This window comes from Vanacampus margaritifer, chromosome 10 (genome assembly GCF_051991255.1).
Source record: "Vanacampus margaritifer isolate UIUO_Vmar chromosome 10, RoL_Vmar_1.0, whole genome shotgun sequence".
NCBI lineage: Eukaryota > Metazoa > Chordata > Actinopteri > Syngnathiformes > Syngnathidae > Vanacampus > Vanacampus margaritifer.
Window position 1 is genome coordinate 10,653,412 of NC_135441.1, and position 17,330 is coordinate 10,670,741.

Below are 17,330 nucleotides of genomic sequence, written 5' to 3' on the forward strand. Positions count from 1 at the left end.
AAGAGACAAGTCCGTTAGTTTAACGAAGATAGAACGAGAGCGTCCATGACTTGACCACAGAAATCAACGCCTTGACAACATTATTGGCAGCAATGTCGAGAGAAAACACCACTCGAAGTTTGGAGAGCATAGACCTTGCTGCACTGAGAGTAAGACAAGACGCAACTTCCCCACCTTTACTGAAGCGTTTATGCAAACAGTTGGGTGCCGCAGATGTTAACCATAAAGTTAATTTGTTATAGCTGTTTTTGTCATTTTATTGTTTTAGTACCACAGTATGTATGTAGTCACGTTTTATCTAATGTTTGAGAAGTCTGTATATTGTTAACTTGGTAAAAATGTTTTGTAAGACTGTCTTTTAGAGGCTGTTGTCAGCAGTGTCATTTATATTGTCTCGATACGGTTTGTACGCCCAACATTTTTCCTGGGAAACTTTGCATAGTCGACATGCTTTACATACAATTACGCCTCAAGGAGAAGCATTTTTTGTGTTGCCAGGAACATATAACATGTCACTGAACTAAGTTGTTATAAACTGTTGTCATGGTTGTATTTGTGCGTTGTTAAAGTTGCTTTAATAACCACTGCCAGGTCAGATTGGAAACGAACAAACCTTACTTAGGGGCCAGCATGTAAGTGATAATGTCATCCAGATTTGCAATTCCATTTCCTCAGTCACCCTCGGGAACAACTGAATACTGTAGAGCAATATGAGCCGTAACTATGGAGTACAGTACACATTTTGTTTCACCTCCTCTTTATGTTCTTGTTCTTGACCCAATTTTCTGTAGGATCCCGCTGGTATCTTTGAGCTGGTGGAGGTAGTAGGCAATGGAACATACGGTCAAGTGTACAAGGTGAGTTCCATGGTACTTTGTTTTTGTCAATGCTGAGTGAGTCAAGAGGTCACATTAATTCTATTCTGCAACCAAACAGACACATATGAACATTTTATATTTAAATATAATTTAAAACAAGCTTCTCATGGTGACTGATCATAACACTGACCAATCGTCAAATGAAATTGCACACCCCCTGGAAAACAAATGTTCTCACAGGAAATAATGGAAATGGAATTAATCTGATCCAGGGTCAAACTGGTACCATCATAACACCTTTAAAAACTGTATGTAAAGTGAAGATGTCAACATTCCAACAAAAAAAAAAAAAAGATCAATGGTAACATAAATTAAAAGCAAGAAATTGGATATTCCCCCATGATGAGTGACGATGAGATGTACATTCCATTATTTTATTGTTGTTGTTGTGGACCTATATTATTTTTATTTAGTCATAGTGTACTTTAGTGAGCAGCCAGGATATGTTTTGCTTTCATTACCCGATGTTAATATTTGCTGCAGATCTGATCAAGTTGTTTAATGAAGGTAGGACTGCAACTATCAAATATTTTTGAATAAATTATTTTACTGATTATCCTATTATTAACATGAAAATAAACAGATAAAAATTTATTTTGCGTTATTAAACAATAGGGCTTTGCCTGAATGGGTGGTCATTCATTCAATTTAGTATTACATAATCTTTCAAGTAGAATTGATTGATTAACAAAATCAGATGCCTTTGCCAGATCCACAAAAACAGCAGCACAATACTCTGCTGTCCATGACACATACAATATCATTTACCACTTTTAACATGACAGTGGTGCAGTCGTATCAAGAGCTAATGCGGGCTGCAAATGATTATAGGCATTAAGAGTCTCCAGATGGGGTTGATAATTATTATTGTTTTTTTTTTAAGGCAGGGCAGAATGAAGATGGGTCTGAAACTGTTTAAATCCATATTACCTTCTGTCAATTAGCGGAATGACTGCAGCAAATTCCCAATCTTTGGGGAATACTGTAGTTTGCAGCAAAAGGTTGAACAGATTGCAGATGAGTCTCCAAGAGTATGAATGAATTACAAATCCTAAAATGACTAGAAAACCTGTAGTAGGAGATACGCAATTATCAAATGCGTACTCGGCTTTGACTAAGTGTTTGAAAAAGCGAGATTTAGTTTAGATTTGTTTGTGACAACAATATCATCAGATTTGACTAGAGAGGCGAAGTGTGGGGGTTACGTTTCTTGTTTAAGTGCTAGATAAAAAAAAAAAACTAACTGTTTTTACCCACCGTATACCTTTAGTATATTTGACCTGCATAACTGTTAGTCACATGTTTGTTGTGAGGTCTTAGCTTTTCACCACAGTTGGTGTTTCTGATGGATGTCTTATCACAGACAAATCAGGACTACCAGGAAGGGCCGACAGCATTAAAAAAATACTAATAATAATCTTACTGTTTGAAGTTGAGCATGTTTGTTGTAAATAGTTTGCGAGTAAGGCATCCTCAACCTCAGAGATAATTGTACTAATGCTAGATCATAAAAGAAAAGCCTATTCATTAAAGTGCCTTAGGTGACCTTTAGAGACGATCAGAGTCAGTTGTCTGGTGAAGGCATATTTGTGAACACAAGCTATGATACAGTGGTCAATAAGTCTTTGACAAAACACTCCAGATGAATACCTATCAGGTCTATTAGTGAGTGTGATGCCAATTACTGTGCCAGAGTCTATTACCTTGATCTTGTGTCTGGCAGGAGTCTGCATAATCTGAGACAGATTTAGAACATCTAACTGTAACTGGGAAAAAAGGAGGGTTGAGCATATCCCCAATCAAGCTCTCTAATGGCATTTACTTGGAAGAGGTGTTGGGGGGTTGAACATAAGTGGGCAGGTCACAGACAGGAGCAGAAGGTGGTCTTTTTCAACCAACAGCTGTGATGGAGAAACTTCTTAATAGGGTTATTTTTAAAAGCTTGACTTCAAACTGTTCAGCAATGGGGTTTTGGAGCTTTTATCCTGATTATGATTATAACCAGGAATTTGTATGACAGTTCATCTAATTTGTGTCGGTGGCTACATACTGCATATTTGAATGCCTGAAACCCAGACCCTAACAGTTGCAAAAGAAGTTCGGAGTGGATGAATGCATAGCAGATTTAGCCTGCAAAGGCATGCCGGAACCATCATATGTGGGTCTCTACTACAGTTAGTCCGTGTAGAAAAATGATCACTACAAAGTAGTATGAGATTGACTTTTTTTTTCTGTAATCAAGTATTCAAGTTACTGGATTAATTGTTTCAGCCCTGATTTGAATGACTGTAACCACTTGGAAAAAAACGGCAATGAACACTTGGCTTCAATACTTAACTGGTGCTAGTTCTTAAAAATTTGCTCTTCGATTTAGAAACCAGGTCACAACACATCAGCCGTCTCTGCACGGACACACAACGGTTAACACAATATCCACTTATGTCACTTCAAGCAAAACCTATTTTAGCTACTTCATTTTGCAGGGTAAAGGACACATTTAAGATTCTTATAGAAAATATGCAACGGCCTACAGACACTCACATCACTGGCAAGCACAGCACATTTGTAAAGGCCTGGGTTTGGTTCACTTCCTTTTTTGCAGTATCTGTGCATGCATGCATGAGTGTCGTGGTTTGTGGTCACAGCCATATTTAGCACAATGCCGTTGGTTGGGAGTTTAAATCACATCACTTTTTCAATTCCATAAGCTACATGGTTATAACACACTAATCGGTTTACGTTTAGAACTTTACAAAATAGAGGCACAAAATATGCAGAGATGCCAAGTGTTCCAGTTGGATGTATTTTGTTGTGGGCAGTTTCCATTTGTTTCCCTTTTACAGGGAAGTAGAAAATGTTCTTCAGATTATGAGACAGAGACGACATACATGGTTGATTAACTTAGAGTTTGCAATTGAGTCTGCAAGTAATTAGTGATTTGCACACTACCAAGCTAACCAATCATGATAGCCTTTGTTGATGTCACGTCATCGTATCTTCCCCCATGTATAAAAGTACTGATTATTCAGATGTTTTAGCTCTTACTGAGAACACACACACTTCATTTTGCATCAATTGTTTTAGGAATAGGCTCATTGGAAACATCGGCTCATTTGATATCACAGTGACAAACTGGAGACGAGTAATGACTTGAGTGTGTTGCTTTATAGTTGGCATGTGAATTGACATTGACATAAAGAGTTAAAGAAGGATTCTGTTCAGAAACCCTAACATGTGTGAATGTGTTGTGAGTTTGAATGACTTTAAGAAAGAGGATGGATATGAGTCATGATTGCCTCACAATTTTCTCTTACACAAGGGTCGAAAAGTACATACTTTATCTCATGACACAAATTCATGGATTTCTTAACACAGTAAAAACAGGATGTGGATTCATAATCTTGATCCCCTTGCCCTATGATATGTGGAATACTTACTTGGTTTCTACTTCCCAACATGTGAATGGAACTTTTTGCTTATATATAATCTCCATTCGTAAGCATTGTTCCATCTAAAGTGATAAACTGCTGTGGCATGATGCAATTCAGCAGACAATGCTTATGTTGAAGCCACGAGTCTTCACTGGAATTTTCTTGAATCCTAAATGTGATGACTTGTTATAATCTGTTGTATTCACTCTTTATTTGTACCAGATGCCACTGGCTTGTAGTTGCATTTCAAATCATGTTGTCATCTCAGTTCTATTTTGCGCTAACTCACTCAATCAATCAATTAAAAATATAGCCGTGAGCCATTATTTTAAGACGATGACAATGTTTAATAGCCCATGCTTTTATTGTAGTTGTCTAATTTTGATTCACGGAGCAATTTTTTTAAGCGCTTATCTCTATTGTTTTGACATTGCCATGGCAGTACTTATTATTACAGTATTATACTTTTTTTCAATAGACATCAAAATACAGTGATTGGTGATGTCAGGGCTCTTCACTAACTTTTGCAATGGTAGCACTGGTGCTACCAACTTTTTCAGTTGGTCGCACCTTTTTTGGGGGAGGTAAATAAAACATGACCATATTTGCTGATGTATACTGTAGTTGCAATTTGCATAGCGTAGTTTCAGATGACAAAGATTGACAGCAACTCCGCATATACAGCATCTGCTAAATATTTTACTGTAACAAGAACTGTCTGAAATAAAACAGGTAAATTATTTTATATGACTTTAATAGAAGACAGTGGAAAAAACTAGGGGTGGGTGATATAACCTAAAAATTATAGCGTAGTTTCAGATGACAAAGATTGACAGCAACTCCGCATATACAGTATCTGCTAAATATTTTACTGTAACAAGAACTGTCTGAAATAAAACAGGTACATTATTTTATATGACTTTAATAGAAGACAGTGGAAAAAAATAGGGGTGGGTGATACTGTATAACCTAAAAATTATATCACGATATTTCAAAGAAATTTGCGGTGACAATATTTTCGACGATATTGGTAATAATTACTACAATTGATTTGTGATTTGTACTTTGAAATAATAGAGCTTTTATTGCAGCACAATATTTAAGCCACCTTTTTACCACAACTGAAAGTGCAAATATAGCAACCGTAATGGAATTAAATGGAAATAAAAACAGGCCAGGTAGTGTTTACCCTGCAAGGTCTAATTGTAACATAACTGCTTAAAGCAGATAAAGCACATTTACTTGAAACACAAACCTTCAGAAGTCAGTGGCAAATTGCATGAGTCAAGAAAGTCCATTATTTTCTCCTGTGCAGTTGATCCTCGTATTGTAGAGGCAAAAAAAAAAAAGATACGGTAGCAGCCAGTCTGTGGCGTCATGCTCTGTACATCGCATTGAAAAATGCTTTCCCCTGCGATTGTTTAGGCAGTGGTTATTTTGCCGTAACCGGCTACCCTCCTGTGAGCGTTATTTTGCCGTGAATGTCTCTGATTGGTCAATAAGAGAAGTGAGAAAATGCTGTGATTGCTTGTAGACATTACTAGCGAGTTTGAATAACACAAATGTGCATGTTTACGCCAATGTCCACAGCAACGTGCACGCCGTCTCGTCTAGAGCACCGTAGCTTAGCGGCCGTTTAGCATCACAAAGTCACGTCAACTTTGAGGAGAGTTACCGGTCACGGTAAAATAACCACCGCGGATTGTTTATCTTGGCGAAACAATACGCGACCGCTTCAGCATTATCCAACCACAATCTTTTTTTTTTTTTTTTTTCATAAGGAGTGCTCCAGTAATGAACTTTTGTTCACGCCAAACAACACGAGCTGCAATTCCATGTCCTCTTCACGTGTCTTTAGCCTGCGCATCCTCTTAACTTTAACGGCAACACTTGTCCGGCACAATTTGCAAACAATTGTATTTTTTTGCATCATATCTGACCTCTTGTACCCAAACAGCCTCCACACGACGAAGGTAGCTCACTCCCACTTTGCCGATAGAACACAAAGACGTATGATGTTACGCATTACGTCATCACGTCAATTTTGCATAAAAACGGTAATATCGTAGAAGATATGATATGGAACACCCTTAATGGGCAAGTTATTTTGTTCAACACAGAGGGGCCAGCTCTATTAGCGAGGCGTCCAAACCCTCTTCCCTTTGGGAAAGCCAAGGCTTCACAGCCTGCCTAGCATCATGATCAGTCAAGTCTGGCCCTTTGGAACACTGCTCTGGATTAGGTCGTCCAATGCTGTGTTTCCCAACCAAGGGTATGTGAGCACATTGCAGGAGTTACAGTGAGGAAAATAAGTATTTCACCCCCTGGTGATTTTGTGAGTTTGACCCTTTACAAAGAAAGGAACGGTCTATAATTTTCATGGTAGGTTCATCTTAACAGTGAGAGACAGAATATTAAAAAAAATCCCAGGAAATCACATTATATTAATTTTAAACATTTATTTGTCTTTTATTGAGGAAAATAAGTATTTCACCCCCTAGCAAAACATGACTCAGTACTTGGTGGAGAAACCCTTGTTGGCAAGCACAGCGGTCAGACGTTTCTTGTAGTTGGTCACCAAGTTTGCGCAGATCCCAGGAGGGATTGTGGCCCACTCCTCTTTGCAGATCCTCTCCAAATCCTGAAGATTTCGAGGCTGTTGCTTGGCAACTCGAAGCTTCAGCTCCCTCCACAAGTTCTCTATAGGATTAAGGTCTGGAGACTGACTAGGCCACTCCATAACCTTAATGTGCTTCTTCTTGAGCCACTCCTTTGTTGCCTTTGCTGTATGTTTTGGGTCATTGTCATGCTGAAACACCCATCCACGACCCATTTTCAATATCCTGGCTGAGGGAAGGAGGTTCTCACCCAAGATTTCCCGGTACATGGCCCCATTCATCCTCCCCTCGATCCGGTGAAGTCGTCCTGTACCCTTAGCAGAGAAACAACCCCAAAACATAATGTTTCCACCACCATGCTGGACGGTGGGGATGGTGTTCTTGGGGTCAAAGTCAGCTTTTTTCGCCCTCCAAACACGGCGAGTCGAGTTGATGCCAAAGAGCTCGATTTTAGTCTCATCTGACCACAGCACTTTCTCCCAAGCCTCCTCTGAATCATCCAGGTGCTCATTGGCAAACTTCAGACGGGCCTGTACATGTGCCTTCTTGAGCAGGGGGACCTTGCGGGCACTACAGGATTTCAATCCATTACGGCGTAGTGTGTTACCAATGGTCATCTTGGTGACTGTGGTCCCAGCTGCCTTGATATCATCAACAAGCTCCTGCCGTGTAGTTCTGGGTTGTTTCCTCACCTTTCTCATGATCCGGTTCACTCCACGAGGTGAGATCTTGCGTGGAGCACCAGACCGAGGGAGATTGATGGTCAATTGGTGTGTCTTCCATTTTCTAACTATCGCACCAACAGTTGACTCCTTTTCACCCAGCTGCTTGCTAATGGTCTTGTAGCCCATTCCAGCCTTGTGCAGGTCTATAATCTTGTCCCTGGGTCTGTGGGAGCCAGAATTCTTGCTGGTTGGTAGGGGGTGAAATACTTATTTTCCTCAATAAAAGACAAATAAATGTTTAAAATTAATATAATGTGATTTCCTGGGATTTTTTTTAATATTCTGTCTCTCACTGTTAAGATGAACCTACCATGAAAATTATAGACCGTTCCTTTCTTTGTAAAGGGTCAAACTCACAAAATCACCAGGGGGTGAAATACTTATTTTCCTCACTGTATATGGAAACTCACTAAAATTGACCTGCTATACTATGACTGAGAATTATTCTTGCTCAGTGTTTTGTTTAATGCCTGTTTAAATGGGACTAATGTAAAGGGCAAGACGCTCCAATTTTTGGCGGTAAATGTTATAAGAATTATATATAAGAAAGGCATGTTTATTCTTTAATTTGATTTTATACAGCTTTTACAGACTGATTGAAAGTGATCGGCTCGCCGAACACTGTCAATGTTTACACTCTCGCTAACGGCTAGTTGCTAACCCCAGATACTCGTATTATAGAATGACAGACTAATTAACTAGCAGTTTATTAGTGTCCTTAAATATTGATTTAAATATGATTGTCTACCAAGGCAATTGCATTGACATCAATGTATTAGTTGGAAGGCTTTTATTTTGAAGTCGGCCTTTGCAACATGTTCCGCGGACTGTGCACAGCCCGAAAGATAAGCTCAAAGATAAGCCGCTGCACCACTCATTAAAACATGTACTTGTGCCATGCGACCAGATGAAAGTTTTACCAGCACACGCCTTAAAGTTGGCTGCATTTGCGGGTAAATTGGTCGCAGTGTCGAGCTCTCTATATACATATCATTTTAACCACATTGTTGATCTTGGTGTTTTGCATCTGCAAACCATTACTCTGTCATCAAATATCTACTGTATATCGTCACCTATTACCCATGTGCCTTACTTGTGTTTTTCACATTCATACTATACAATAACAACATTAAAGCTAAGTAAGCTAAAGTAAATCCAACAAGAGCACCACCTTGCCATATTTGCCATACAAACAAATGACATTCTAAATACTGCATTACTGTATCTCTAATGAAAAACTATTTGGATGATGTAATTATGTATTCTGTATGTAAACCTAGCAGACTATAAGTGCAACAGGTTAAGTGTAGTTAATCTGTGCCAGCCTCAAGAACAATTTTTGTGCACAAAATGTTGTGAAGATGGCAATATAACCCGAGTTGAGTTCAACTTTATTAAACAAGGCAGGTTTAGAAACACTATAAAAATCCACCATGTGACAGAGACATTCGTTTCACATGCAAACAAGGAAGGCAAAACACGCACTGTGGTAATCAAAATAGTCACACTGTTACTAGCGGGTTTATTCTCGGGTCTGATAGCAGAAAAAAACACAGTTTGAACAACAAGGCAAGGCAAGTTTATTTGTATAGCACATTTCAAACACAAGGCAACTCGATGTGCTTTACACAAAAAAATACATCACCTATGAGCATAAACAAACAGCAATTAACATTAAGAGCAAAGCAGAGAAAACTAGTACAGTAGATTACAAATGATATACAACAAACAGTTGGTTTTACTGGATCAGGAGAGTAAAAAAATTAATAAAATGGTACCATTGATTTTTGTCAAGGAGGCATGTATTGAGTTGGTATCGGATTCTAGATTTCAATCAAAACCAAAAATGGCTGTTTCAAATTCCATATTCGTGAAAAGACACACTGGGGTGGGGGGAATTTCAGTTTGTTCAGTTAAGTATGTGCATATTGTTTACTGTAGGTGGCATTAAGTTTATTTGCTTTCCTTGCTTTTATTGTTTAAAACACTGATACATTTTAATATTGCATAATACCTCTATAAATACATTTTGATTGATTGATCTAAATGCCATCTTTGTCAAAGACCGAGCAAACGAATACCTAACATCACATTGAACTCATAGTACTCATGACCATGATGACTATGCTATGCTGGCTATGAATGAACATACCGATGTTTTATGAAATGAAGGATATGCCATTGATCCTGCATCCAGCAAGCCTGGGTGAAGATGGTGGTCGTGATGCTCTTATTTAATAACAACAAATTGGATCAGGCAAGTAAACACCAATCTGCTGGGCCCAGCGGTGAGCCTGAGGATGTTTATGCAAATAGCACATGCATCTGATCTCGGGCAGGTTGTGATCATGAAAATGAAACAGAGGTTGCTCGAGTGTGGATGATGGTCACTTAATGACCATAACCTTTTTGCCAAGTTGAGTGGTGGAGATGCCATGCCCAGGAACTGAAGTTTTCAGCTACAGGAACGGGTATATGAAATTCTGTGATTCAAACAAAGTGCATTTGGCATGCCAATATCTCCAGAACTGTAACAGATGTAGACCAAACACCCCAAGTTTATTTAAAGTTTCAAAATAGACTATCATTTTTTAATACAAGTAAAGCTTGATGGCCCATTTATAATGTGCCTTTCAAGGGACCCAAGCATACTTCTTGCTTCTTAATTTTACAAATCAGTCACTGACCTTGTTCTCCTGTGACTTATTTATTTGCCCGACCGCAGTGTGTTCAACAGTAATAATCACATGGTAGAACTAGCGGACAAAGAGAATAGAGAACTTCTTATAAAAGTCTTCTTATAAAAATGTTATTTCACAGAAATACTGTTACTGGAGGTTTATTTCAGTTTTCACTTTAACTACTTGACAGATTCTCTGTATGAGTATGCTACTTTAAAAAGTAAAAATAAATAAAAATAATACAATACAATCATAGTACGAGTGTCACCTTATCACCTTAAGATTGATTATGCCTGTTCTTTTCACTCATGGTCTAGTCATCATTTTTCTTTCAACACATGCTTGCAAACGCACATACACACACACACAGGGCGTTTCCTTGTTTGTAAAAGGAACTTCCCTTCCGTGCAAGTCACTTCTGTGCTGTGAGAGAAAGAGAAAGACGTGTGTGTGTGTGTGTGTGTGCGTGTGTGTGTGTGTGTGTGTGTGTGTGTGTGTGTGTGTGTGTGTGAGTGAGTGTGTGTGTGTGTGTGTGTGTGCGCGCGCGCGCGCGTGCTCGCGCGTGTGTCTGTGTCTGAATGTGAAAGTTCATGACTCCACCGAAGCATTGCAGACACTGTTTCACCTCTTTGCTGGTTTGCGCTGAAATCGAAAATGATATACAAACATAATTTGACCATCTAACAATCATACTGATCAATAATCTTTAACACTCAAAAATCAATGCATGTGAAATAAGAACATGTTTAGCTTTTCTTTCTGTCAAAGGTCACGAGACAGCTCTTCCTCATCATACTGCTCCCACAGCTGATGTAATTGACATCATTGTGAAATATCATAGACCCACAAAGTCAGGCTGTACTATAATGCAATCCCGAAACATGAATCACTTATGCTTCCTTAAATGTTTTTGGTTTCAAAAGCTCAACTTCCTCTCATTTGTGGCCAAACTGTCAAAGAGGACTTTAGGGAGCATCTTCTCTTTCTGTCTGTAAGGGGCACAAAAGAAAGAAAGACATAAGTGGAGCCATGGGAGCAAGCAAAGCAGGATAAAGGAAGGAAGACAGAGGTGAGAGGCAAAAAGTCCAAGAGCAGGGGAGGAAGGAAGAGGTAGAGAGAGCGATGAAAACGAGAGAAGAGGAAATCAGCTAATCACCTGAGTGTCACAATAATACTTGTTTAACGTGTTGGATACTGACCTCCAACATTCGTAGGCAATAACCAACTTCCCCCAATACCTTTTCTGACATTTTATTTAAGACTTCTTTTTTTTAAATTTTTAAATTTTTTATTTTTTTACAAAACACTTGACTTTACCAGGTGTCTTAATAAAAGGTCTGACTGACATTATTCCATCAAAATACTCAAATTATTTATAATTACAACAACTTAATATTTACTTGTCACATAGAATTCACTCAGTTTTGGGGGGTATGGATTTCTTTACTATGATGACCAGGAGAAGAACTCCAGTATAGCGATGGAAGGGCCACTCAATGTTTACAAACTTTGCAACTTTATTGCTATGTTTAGTGAACCCTGTATTCCAATCCTTCTAACCAATATTTTTCATAAAAAGGGATTAGCAAAAAACTTAGTGACTTTTTGTGGTATTATTAAATATTTCTGGCGTCTCTGAGACTCCCTCCAGAGCTGAATGTGTTCACAACTCTGCTTCTAGATAACAGTTTTATCAGTAATAGGCAAATGGCCAAACCTGTAAAAACAAAGCCAGCACGTCACAAGTTGGAGGGTGCGACCTGTGGTACAGAATATGTATTGATGCTCTACCTTTTTTTTTTGTACTCCTTTTCAGGTGAACTTAAATGATACACAAACCAAGTGATGTGGTAATGAGTTGAGCTACAGAAACATTTGACTATTGTGTGTTGTAGACCGGATGGAATGCAGTCACCCACCAGGTTTGCTTGCAACCAAACCAACAATATGACTTATTGTTGATAGGAGACATTCATACAAAAGGTATCTCCCAATTCTAAGTGTACAATATGAGAATGGAGTTACATGAGAATAGAACAGTTTTGTATGTTTCCTTCCAAACTTGTATAACCAATGGATTGTTATTTATGAGTCACAAGGACAGATAAAGAAAAGATTGAGGCTGATATACAGTTTCACACAGAGAAAGGAACTGGTTCAAGAGAAGTGTTTGTCATTTCGTCCATTTGCTGTCTTTGTTGTAAATGTCTCTTCTGTATCTAATTAAAATCGTATGCATATATTATTGTAACCTTTTCACTGGCGCAATATTCATAGAGCACTCTGACACTGTGTGTTTGTGTCAAGGACAGCATTTGTGTTTCGCCATGTTTGAACGTGTCTGTGTGATTCCTTTAGCATTTTCCACAAATGTGGAGCGTAAGTCTGTGTGAGATGCATTGGACAGTGTCAGAAAGTGATTGTGCTCATTAATTCTGGCTGTGCGTGTGTGAATGCGTGTGTGTGTGCGTGTGTGTGTCAGTTATGCATGCTGCTAATAAGTAGAGCATTTCACATTTATAACTTGTGGTGGCAGCACTGTTAATAGATGCTATTGTGACAGGAAGGCCATTTCCTTATTTATCACAGTTGTGGCTCATATGCCAAAATTCTGTGCAATTTTAGAAATAATGTCAAGGATAGAATAATAAGGGTTAGTTGGCTTGACAATACCTCATAGAATTTTATAAATACATGGTGTTCAATGAGCGGAATAACAGCTATCTGTCACAGCGTCTCTTTAAAGGGGGGGTCGGTTGTCAGGAGGTCTATTGTTATTCCACATGTCCTCTGTAAGGTGTCAATATTATTTGAAACACCCAAAAAACGTTATACAAACTTCACAAGTTTGGTAAAGTATATTTTAAATAAACGCATGGTTATGACTTTATAAACCAACGCACTAAGTGAACTTTAGACAATATTTTCCTTAAAAACCTACCTATCAAAGTTATGTCCTCAGTTTGTGTCAACTCTATCAGATTTATTCACAATTCTCACTAAATTAGACAATAGCATGGTCAGCTATATCCCTGTCTGGCAGTGTCCCTCTTGCTTGCTGTACTGTGAGTGTGCTGTATTAATTGTTTTCATATGTGTTGCGGGCTTGCGGCTGTCGTCTACAAGTGACGTAGAACCGTGATACAGGTTGCTGCCCTGTGTTCACAGTTGTTGGTATGCAAACGAAACGGATGACAAGCACTTTTTGCTCTGGGGTAGATTGTGGTCTTTACTTTGCCCCAAGTTTGACTAGAGAGTATTTAAGTAGACCCTGTAACAGATGAACATTTAAATAGACAATAAGTGTTTTTGGAATGCCAGTATTCGTGTGCCTCTTGTCTCCTCTCCATTACATAGCCCAGAAGTGTCCTACTTCGGCACAGGGCGCAGCATAATAATGTTAATAATGTAATCATTAAGCAGTCATCACAGCAATTTCTGGACTACAAGGTACACCTGACTATAAGTCGCGCTAGCTATATTTGGGGAATACTCGAGTTTGTTCCACATATAAGCTGCACCCGACTGTAAGCCGCAGGTGTTTTTATGTTACCGCACCCGGTTCCCGCTACTTTCCTTTCCATAATGAGGGAAACAATTGTCTCACTCTCGTTCTGTCTCTCCTACTGTATTTGGGCTCACTTGGTTGGTTTTGCTCTGCCTGACAATCTTGCGCTTCCTTTATAGTGCACCCCCTTGTGATCTGATGGATAACCGCACCTTTGTATTAGCCGCAGGGTCGAATGCAAGTAGCGGCTTGTAGTCCAGAAATTACTTTACTTTATTTGCATCTGCAAATACATATTTTATTGAAATAATAATAATAATAATCTTTTTCAGCAGATACCAATGCAGATACATGAAAATGGTGATCAGCTCTGATTACCGATCTCTCGGGATATTCCTAATGTGCGTAATAATAATGATAATAATAATAATAATGCATCAGATTTATATAGTGCTTCTCTGGACACTTAAATGCTTCGCAATGGATACATTTATTCAAGCGATCACAAATCCACACTCTGGTGGAGGTAAACTACGTATGTAGTCACAGATGCCCTGGGGCAGACTGACAAAAGCGTGGCTGCCAGTGTGCCACCAAACATTCCTATCATCCATACACCTGTGTGAGTGGCACAACGTGAAGTGTCTTGCCCAAGGACATAATGACACATGACTTGGAGAGAGCAGGATTCAAACAGAAGACCCTTGGGTTACTGGATAACCAGCACCACGGTCACCACTTCTGAAGGGACTGTATTGTGGATACACTCATTTTCATACTAAATCCAACTAGGCCTTCATTCACCTTTCAGTAGTCAAACTTCCTTAATGGAGTTCTTGTCTGCATACCATTTCCACTTATGCCTATTTATGCACAGTCACCATCAAATATTACAATTATTATTGTATTGTGGGAGGTGTTGGCAGCTAAACTGACTATTGCCCATAATTGATGTTGTCCATGCTAATGTCTATCTTCATGTTTCCTAACAGGGTCGTCATGTCAAAACAGGTCAAATGGCAGCTATCAAAGTCATGGAAGTCACAGAGGTAAAGTTGCACATTCTTTATTTGTGGTAATAATAAATTTAAAAAAAGACAACAGAAAGAATATTTATCTCGGGAAATAGATTTTTCCATTTGCAAGTATTTAATGAAGGGGGCGACGAGTGGTTTACACATCAGGCTCACAGTTCTGTGGTTGAAGGTTTGAATTTAGGCTCCTGTGTGTTTTTTTCTGTGCTTGCATAGCTTTTCTGTGGATACTCCAGTTTCCTCCCTCAGTCAAAAAAACATGCATGTTTAGTTCGCCGAACATTATACATCAGTGATTCTCAACTGGTGAGGTGGAACACAAAAGTGTGGGAGGCTTACAGAAAAGAGGTAAAAAATGTCAAGGGGCATTGCTTTACGACAGTACTAATGTAATTCATTTCAAGGTAGGGCTGTCAAATTAATGTAATTAATTCGGACCCCCTGTAGTGTAAATTGTTTTACGTGCATCCCAGTTTGGAAAAAATATTGTGACAGACACGCCACCATAAAATGCTCCCGCCTCCAGCCCTCTTCGGAAACATTCGGCAAACATCAGCACATACCCGGAAGAGCCTGGTCGTCTTCATATTTGTGAATTTGCATGTGATCACACATGAGAGCTCTCCCTCGGAGGACTGGGTTCTTGACAGGTGGCGGAAAATAATCTTTATGTGTGTGTGTTTCTGTGCTGAGACAAGCACCCCATAAAAAAAATATTTTAAGATTTGAACAATCCTTACGTGTATACCTGGCCTTAGTCTCTGAGTTGCGGTCAGACAATCTAGAAATAACACCATGCTGTGTCTGTTCCAATTTCCAACTGGAGATGCTCTGATATTATTTGCTCTATTTTTTTGGTCTTACAGCTGCACATTGGGCCAATCAGGTGAGGAAAGACTAATTTGAGTGTACAGTAGTTGACAAAGGTCAAATATGTAAATAATAACATGTAGCAGCTCGATTTATTGACCAAAAATCCCATTTAACGTTTTATTTACTATTGAAATTATTAGATTAATTGAGATATTGAGGAGGGAGGGGGGAGCTTTTACCTAGGTCATCAAAGTACATTTAGGGTTGGTAATGGTAAGTGAGTTGGCCTATGTCTGACTAACAATTTAGTCTAGACAAAGTCTCACACATAAGATACCATTGGCCAGCATGATCGGGCTACATTAGTAGACATTTGTGATCTGTTGTATGTGACAAATGTATTTTTGTTAATGACAAATGTCGTATTTTTGTGAAATCAGTGACAATGTGGAGTCATGGATTGAATTTGTTGCTGAGTTAGGAAAGTGATTAAATCCCTGTAAGTCTCAATCAGAACATTGTCTTAATTAAAGCAAAGTCTACAATAAACCAGCACGGGCCATAGCTAAACGTTAGGTCAAACCACAACATTTTTGCTGAAGTTAATGTTTATTGTGATGGACACCCGTGTGTGGGTCCATAAAAGCATGGACGTACTTATTAGCAAGCGTTTGTCTCAACACGCACATGCACACAGACTGCAGACACAAGCAGGATGCGCTGTGTTTGAGATAGGGGTGAAAGTTCACGGTGTCATTCTTGCCCGCTGTTCCTGTGGCGATTGAAAGGAGGTCACAACTGATACAAGCGCCCAGTTGTTTCCTGCTTTGTGGTTAACTTCCACATCTAGCTTCTTTACCTCTTCTCCCTATCCCTTAATCTTTCTTACTCAGTCAAGCTAAAATTTAGGACCTTTTTTAAAGTCATCTTTGGGTTTTAGTGAATAAAAACAGGTACTGTTGTGCAATGTATAACCCTTCTCAACAACTGACTAACCTTGACTGTAAGCTGTTGGGTTATTGTCCGAGAACTGTGAGACAGGTCATACTGAATTCCAGCGATTTAACTTATTGGCAAGCTGAGCTTGCTGTAGATAACATTTACAAGCATTATAGTACATTTTAAAGAGCATGGTTTTAATGTATATTGTTTGCATGGTCGTGATTTTATTTTTTGGTGTGTGTGCTGTTTTTCAAGTTATAGTTATGATCTACTTTTTTATGGTTCAGCGCATTTTTTTTTTGGGGGGGGGGGTACAGTTTTCTGTTCCACCGTGACCCAGTACACAAACCAAGGTCTGTAATGGCATGCTTGGATGAGTTTGGTGTTGAAGAGTTTGACTTCCTTGACTTGAAGCATTTTTCGGTTGAACGAGAACAGAAATTGTGAAGCAGGCTGAATGGACAAAAATGTCTACAGACAGACTCCAAAACTTAATATGGTTGTGATGTGCTTATAAGTTGGCTTCTAAAAGCAGCTCTAAATGTAGAAGTATTAACTCCAAAGGAATTTGGTAGTGTTTCTCACAACTGTTTGTACTTGCTGTGGAACAAAAATAACCCGTCAACATGTTTTTGTTTCAAAGCAAATTAGAAGTTGATCAAAATGTTTCCTTAAATCTTTTGACTTAAAAAATAAAAGT

General features: G+C 38.8%; 1 protein-coding gene across 7 annotated transcripts in view; it reads left to right on the forward strand.

Annotated features, from left to right (window-relative positions):
- LOC144058949 (traf2 and NCK-interacting protein kinase) overlaps positions 1-17,330 on the forward strand; it is a 50,368-nt gene continuing 33,038 nt past the window's right edge. For all 7 annotated transcript variants that reach the window (XR_013295525.1, XR_013295524.1, XM_077577637.1 and 4 more), the window contains exons 1-3: positions 1-149; positions 792-857; positions 14,834-14,890. Coding sequence is in view for 5 of the 7 variants with exons in the window: in XM_077577637.1 (XP_077433763.1) it covers positions 93-149; positions 792-857; positions 14,834-14,890 (180 nt within the window). In the remaining 2 variants the exon portion in view is untranslated. The remainder of the gene's footprint in view (positions 150-791; positions 858-14,833; positions 14,891-17,330) is intronic.